The following is a 7,099-nucleotide window of genomic DNA, read 5'->3' on the forward strand; positions in this document are numbered from 1 at the left end:
GGAAAAGTGCTAGAAAAACTATTTAATACATAATAAAAACATGAAAAAGTGCTAGAAAATTGAATCCTAGTTTATATCGACTGCGTCAGCCTCTGTAAACACCAAAATAACATCACAAACATGAAAAGGTGCTAGAAAAACTAATTAATACATAAAACAAAATGGAGTAACTTCGATATCAACCATTGCATCCATCACTTTCCCTAATTCTAGCAATCGACCAACTCTGAATAAGCAATCATTCCCGCATCGTCTTCCAATAAAAGGTGATTAATCTACAAAAGGATGGAATCAGATGAAATCAGCAAGCTATACCCAATGACTCAGGATGTCAGGTCTGGTAATTAGTGCACTAGAGGCCTATATTGATTAACCACTCTCAATGCATACTTCTATTTTGTTCTCCAGAATTAAAGAATCTCTTAATAAATAGGAACTTTTGAAGGAAAAGAAAGGTGATAAATCAGATCAATCCAAAAACTAACATAGACTTTTTCAGTAGCATTGGATTTGAAGCAGCCAATCTGGCTCTGATCCAAATAACTCAAATATTTGGTCCACAATTTTGTGTTTATTCCTACCTATAAGAAAGTTTTAGTAATATAATTCCTCCTTGCTGAAGGTCAACAATGTTATCTAAAAATATTTGAAAATACTAAGCAATCGCAACACAAAAATCATGGGCTTCTAAAATAGGGAAATTTAGGCAACTAGTAATATTTAAATATATAATGACTAACCAGTAGAAAAAGGTCAATAATAATAGGCAACATGATGTAGAAATGAAATGTGTACTGATGCACCACAGAGGTTAAAAAAAGAAAAAATCTAGATGTAACAATTCACTCCACCTTCCCTTTTGCAATCTAATCATCCAACTGCGCATTTAAATCCAATATTTGTACGGAATAGCACCAAAATTTCCCTCACCAAATGGAGGATAAAATGCGAAATACGAAGGACATAACTTCCTGGCAAATCTCATCAGGAAACAAATATCTAAAGCACAAGATCATAAATATAATCCCTCGTTTCAAAAATCTAAAATCCAAATAGAAATAAAGCAAACACCAACTAGAAATCCTAAAGCAAACACCAACTAGAAATCCTAAAGCAAACCCCAATCCAGATGCTCACTAGACGGATTCGATGAGTGATTCGATCTTGCCCTCCTGCCGGAACACAAGCAGCGATGGCGGCACATTTTGTTGAAATCAAAAAATAATGGGATAGAGAAAATGGTGTGGATTGGATGAGTTCGATCGAGTTACCTGAGTTTTGAAAGTGTAAGAAGAGAAGAAAAAGTGAAAATAACGCCTTGAGTAAGAAAACCATTCGAAAAAAAGAAATAAATATTAAAATTATATTTTCTAAAAATATTATCTAAAAAACCAGTACTATTATTTAATTTTTGGCATTCCTATTATAGCTTTCAAGATCTTAACCATTAGATGGATAAATAATTACTCCTTGGGATGCCTCCTATAATAAATCTACATTTCCAGAATAAAATGATTCTCGTTGGATACAAGGAAAATAGATTTGGCATTCCAACTAAATCCTCCATTTTACGCCCAAAGCTAACAAGAAGCAATAAGACTACTCGCGTACTCGGATCTTATTCTATTTCTCAGACAGTCGACAGATCTCTCCATTCCTCTGCTTCCTGAAATATTGAGAAACACCACTAAACCGCTGCATAGAAAGCAAGGATGATGATTCCCCAGATGTCTCTCCACCAGAGGCAGCAGCAGCAGCAGAAGCCTCTCGTCGACCCCTTACCCCTCTCCCCCCGCGCCTCCTCCTCCTCCTATGGCTTCCCTTCTAGACCCGTCTCCCTCCTCGGCCGCACACCCCTCCTCGTCCTCCTCGCCCTCCTCGTCTTCCTCGGCATCCTTCTCCCTTATTCCGGCATCCCAATGCGAACCCTCTTTTCCTTCTCCTCCTCCGCCAGTGCCTCCCTCTCGCGGTGGAGGGACTACACCCTATCCGACGCCGCCGCCTTCGTCGCCAAGAACGGCACCGTCATCGTCTGCGCCGTCAGCCAACCCTACCTCTCCTTCCTCAACAACTGGCTCATCAGCATCGCCCGCCATGGCCACCATCACGAAGTCCTCGTCGTCGCCGAGGACTACGCCACTCTCTACAAGGTCAACGAGCGGTGGCCCGGCCACGCCGTCCTCGTCCCACCCGCTCCCGACGCCCAATCCGCGCACAAGTTCGGCTCTCAGGTGATTCTTTCTTGAGATGCTGGATTTATTACTTGATTTGTCTTCCTCACTTCTTGATTCTGCAGGGATTCTTTAATTTCACTTCGCGAAGGCCTCGGCATCTTCTCCAGATTTTGGAGCTGGGGTACAATGTAATGTACAATGATGTGGATATGGTTTGGCTCGCGGATCCGTTTGTTTATCTCGAAGGCAACCACGACGTCTACTTCACCGATGACATGGCTGCTGTGAGTGCGAGATTAGTCCAGATATATTGGAGTACAAGATGTTGTTGATTTTGAAAGTGTGCATGATTTGCAGGTAAAACCTTTGAATCATCCTCATGATTTGCCGCCCCCCGGGAAGAAGGGGAGGACGTACATCTGCAGCTGCATGATCTTTCTTCGTCCGACAAAGGGAGCAAAGGAGGTGATGAAGAAGTGGATTGACGAACTCCAGGAGCAGCCATGGTCGAAGAAGAAGAAATCGAACGACCAGCCTGCGTTCAACTGGGCGCTGAACAAGACTGCAGGAGAGGTGAGTTGATTTAATACTTATTTCTTGTTCAATTCTAATCAGATTTCCTTTTGTTGACATTGTACCTTTTTAATCTACCTTTCATGTCCTCGAGATACTCCCTTGTTACTACTTTTGTCGTGATAAATTTTGTTACTTAATTTTGACTTGTTAGACTATCTGGAAGAAACATCATAAGACTGCATACTCTAAGAAAAGAAGAACACTTTAGTATTCTATCTGTAATGCCAGAAGATTTTATCTCGCATAGCTGGAGTATGTTGTTCTCTATTGCTATTGTCATTCAAACACTTCACTAATAGTTTCAACCTCAAAAATAGAAATTCACATTGTGGTCCATGTTTAGTTGAGTTACTAAGAAAGGAGCATGGTGCATTGTTCTTGATGAAGCAAATAATGGAATTCCTTGGAGAAGGCTTTGATTGATTGTTTAGCGAGAAAAATCTCAGGCAACCAACTGTGAAAATTGAAAAATCATTAGCTACCAAGTGACTACCTTTCATGTCCTTGGGTATATGAAGATCTCCAGCATTTAATTTTGCAGATGGAGGTATTTATAGTTACTTCTAGGTGATGGATGAGCCTTGGATAGAGGGGCATTAATTTGTTAAAAAATTTGAGAGGTGCTTATGCATTATGATGTTATTGATAGAGTTTTCTTGTAAAAATGTGGGGGTTCTTCATGTTGTAGGTTTATAAGAAACTAGCTAAATGATTGAAAAGGCAAAACCATTGCATTAATGGAATTGATTTAGTCATCCTTTTTGTTTTGGTTCTTATCATTTTATCATTTTGATTTCCTTTTCCCTAAGATTATGCACTCTTTATGGAGAGATAGTTCATATCCACTTTTTCCCGCAGGACTTTTTGTCTGTCTCAAGGTTAGCAAATTGAACTTGAGTTTAGACAACTTTTACTCTAAACTGCTGCTTCTAATTTTTGCCAATCTCGCAATCATGCTAAAGAGGGGCAGTTATGCTGCAAGGCTTACATGTCAATGTTTAAGCATATAAACAGGTCTCTACTATTTAAAGGATAAGTACCTCTCTAGTGATGGAGAAACTGTGGTAGTGGAAATGCTAGAAACTTCTTTCTGAAATCCTGTTTTTCTATTAAGAACTATAATATCTTTAACAATTTGGATCTCAAATCTTGTAGAGATTTCATTAATTATGGAACTGTATCTCGATATGGGGTTAGGGTTGCATATATCATGCCTTTCCGGTTTGCTCCTCTGTAATCGGCTCCTCTCTAGTCGCCTCATCAGAAGTTTTAGGGATTAAATTTAACCAAAATGGGGATTGTGAGTAGTTCCCATGTTATTTCAGGATAGAATTCCTATGAATACTACATGCATTGACTGGATAGACATAATTCAAGTTGTTGATATGCAGATAATTCAAGGATGATGAAATATCATAGCCAATGAACAAAAATCATATCTAGTTAATGAGATGACCAACTAGCATCAAAGACAGATCTACAGGACTAGGTCTATAAAAATTAAGGGGAAAACATGTCTTTAAATCTCAAACTTGATATCCTGAAAGACGAGGATAACTCTTGAATTTTTGGAAGGCTTTGAAAGATGTTGATGAAGGAAGGCAGCCCAGCTGTAACATCATAAGGTCTGTGTTAAACTGCAAAAATAACAGCAACTTCAAATTTCACTATAGTTTATTAATTTATTTAAAGAAAAATTAACCGTATCAACTAGTAGGAATATTTAAAGACTAGTAGGAATATTAAAGGTACAAGGGTAAAAGTTCATCCGCAGAACCTATAATTTGTAATTCAGACCCAACTTGATACATATGCAGTTTATATTTGATCGTTCAAATCTAATAGAGACAAGGATAAGATTGACAAAATATTCAAAATGGGCATATGGTTTACATGATCCTTTTTACGACGCCTTTGTTGCTTCCTTGATTCAACTTGCTCTTTAGATTCACAATCACCTTATCATATGATAATATAGGATATCATGGTTCCCAAAATCGGCTAATCCCGACTATCGGTTTGGGATCGGCTAGTTTTGGCCGAATCAACCGAAACACGGCCAAAACTAAATTATGTTATGATTCAGATCGAATCTAAAATGGATTTGACCTAAAACACATTAGTAATTGATATGCGCAGCTACTTCTTTTTAAGGTTTCAGTTTTTACTCTTCATCTCTCAAACACATTCTTCTTCCAACCCTCATACTTCACTGAGCTCATCTAGCGGCTAATCCGGTGAGCTCCTCCGGCTACTCCGCACTCTAGTAAACTTGGGTGAATATTTTTTTCTTCTCTTTTATTTTTTTTTATTTCTCTTCTTTCTCTTTCTCGCTCACTCTTTAACCCCCTGTTTTCTTACTGTTGTAGAACAATAGTGAAGAGAGATTTTTCTCTTCATCTCATTTTTACAGTAGTAATTTACGAGCAAAGGAATTTACCAATTCAAATTGGAATTCATGGTTTTGAGTTAATTTTTTCTTTACTTTATGTGCTTCATATATGACTAATTTTTATTTTTTTATTTTCATATTATCTTTTCTAAATCTTTAGAAATTTCCTTATATTTTAAATAATATTTAGAAGTATACGTAATTAAAAAATAGTTTGATTCGATACAAGCAGCTTATACGACCGAGTCTGATCCGATAGGGGTCTATATGATCGATACATATTGGTTTTTTAGTGGCCAATCTCAATCCCGATACTAAGTTTTAGAATCTTATGGAATATGAGATACTGCATGTGTTAGTCAACATATGCAGTACTTGCCTTTTTCCATCATAAAGAAGTTTGGTATTCGCAGATGTTTCTAGGAATGATATACATCTCAGCTATGCTCTTAGACTACCACAAAAGCATCTTGATGAGTTGAAGAAACAGCCAGATCATTCTCTCCATCCGTAATCAAGTTATGTGATTAATTTTCTGCTAACTTTCGGGGAATATGAAACCGCTCATTTCCAAGTTATCTGGAATAGTGTGGATGTTTCCTACCTTAATTCTTTATACTGCATCATTGTGGCCTTTAATTTCCTTAGCTCGAACTTCTTAATTCCTTTACCATCTTTATTTTCATGATTGATGATTCTAATGAAACTCTATATGGGCCCCTTTGTCTTTTTGTTTTTTCTTAAAAAGAACAAGGAAAAAACAAAACATGTAATTTGTTAGGCATTATAGAAGTTGCACATATTACAAACTTTCTATATTTTTGGTTACACATTAATATGCATCCTTTTTCTTTCATATAATCACCTTCATGAAATTTCATTGAGTTGGACAAAATAATGGTTCATGCATCTCCAAATAACATGTGCCTAAACATTGAAAGGGCAGCAAATTTTCTTTACTAGAACATTTTTCTAGCGTTTGTCTTCAGCATGTAGTAATTTTTTGCTGCTTTATTGGTTGAAACTTGCTTCATCTTTGTATTGTATTTAATCTGTTTATGTGCATAAACTCATTTTGTACTTCAGATTTTGTGCAAATTTAAATTTATACTGCTAAACTAGCAAGCCCTTATTTAATCTGAACAATGTTTGCAGGTTGATCTGTATCTTCTACCCCAGGTTGCATTTCCATCAGGAGGCCTGTATTTCAAAAATGAAACATGGGTTAAGGAAACCAAGGAAATGCACGTTATCATTCATAATAACTACATTACTGGTTTTGACAAGAAGATAAAACGCTTCCGTGAATATGGGCTTTGGTTGGTTGATGATCACAGTGATGAATCACCACTTGGTAGATTATAATTAAGCTGCAAAGTACTTGCTGGTTGATGACCTAGCACACGTTTTTGTAGCTAACGTGAGTACGTGACTTTCCAGAAAATAGCTGGTGGAAAGCAAATACCTGTGCATTACAGCCCACATGAGGATGCAATGGAATGCTTGAAGCTACTCAACAATGTCAACCTCGATCTGTTTTTTTTCTCTTTTTGGTTGTGAAATGTAATTGATATTCACTTTTCGTTTTTGACTTAAGCTTGATTTTTTTATTTTCCATTTATTCTTCTCTTATTTAGCTGAAATCATTTTGAAGAATGTAATACCTTTTTCACCATCCTTTCTTTTAATCTGATCTTTCTTCTTACTTTGAATCCAGCAGACAGCGCATTCAGACATTATGTTAGCTCAACCATAAATACATCCAAAATAGATCATAATTTTGTATTAGTTACTTCTTTTATTCTTTTTATCATTTATTTATTTTGAGAGAGAGAAGTGGGGGAAGATCCTATGTATATTTATACGTATAGTTAAAGAGACTGTTGTATAGTTATGTTCAATTGCACAAACAGAGGGTGTCAGTCTTTGACTAGTAAATGGTTATGTTCTTCGGTGT

General features: G+C 36.8%; 1 protein-coding gene across 1 annotated transcript; it reads left to right on the forward strand.

The window, feature by feature from the left end:
* The first annotated feature begins 1,513 nt into the window (after nt 1-1,513).
* Nucleotides 1,514-6,858, forward strand: LOC140790166 (UDP-D-xylose:L-fucose alpha-1,3-D-xylosyltransferase MGP4-like). Its single transcript, XM_073140119.1, has 4 exons — nt 1,514-2,231; nt 2,297-2,458; nt 2,532-2,747; nt 6,298-6,858. The coding sequence occupies exons 1-4, from the start codon at nt 1,713-1,715 to the stop codon at nt 6,505-6,507; spliced, it is 1,107 nt and encodes a 368-aa protein (XP_072996220.1). The 5' UTR covers nt 1,514-1,712; the 3' UTR covers nt 6,508-6,858.
* Nucleotides 6,859-7,099: the final 241 nt, after the last annotated feature.

Source organism: Typha latifolia, chromosome 6 (assembly GCF_019914945.1).
Source record: "Typha latifolia isolate L0001 chromosome 6, TyphaL0001v2, whole genome shotgun sequence".
Taxonomy (NCBI): Eukaryota; Viridiplantae; Streptophyta; class Magnoliopsida; order Poales; family Typhaceae; genus Typha; species Typha latifolia.

What these genes read in the sequence shown, in the direction of transcription:
- LOC140790166 (XM_073140119.1), top strand. Translation starts at nt 1,713, where the DNA reads ATGATGATTCCCCAGATGTCTCTCCACCAGAGGCAGCAGCAGCAGCAG. An exon ending in CGCACAAGTTCGGCTCTCAG is followed by an intron (nt 2,232 to 2,296) that starts GTGATTCTTTCT and finishes TTGATTCTGCAG; the next exon opens with GGATTCTTTAATTTCACTTC. An exon ending in TGAACAAGACTGCAGGAGAG is followed by an intron (nt 2,748 to 6,297) that starts GTGAGTTGATTT and finishes CAATGTTTGCAG; the next exon opens with GTTGATCTGTATCTTCTACC.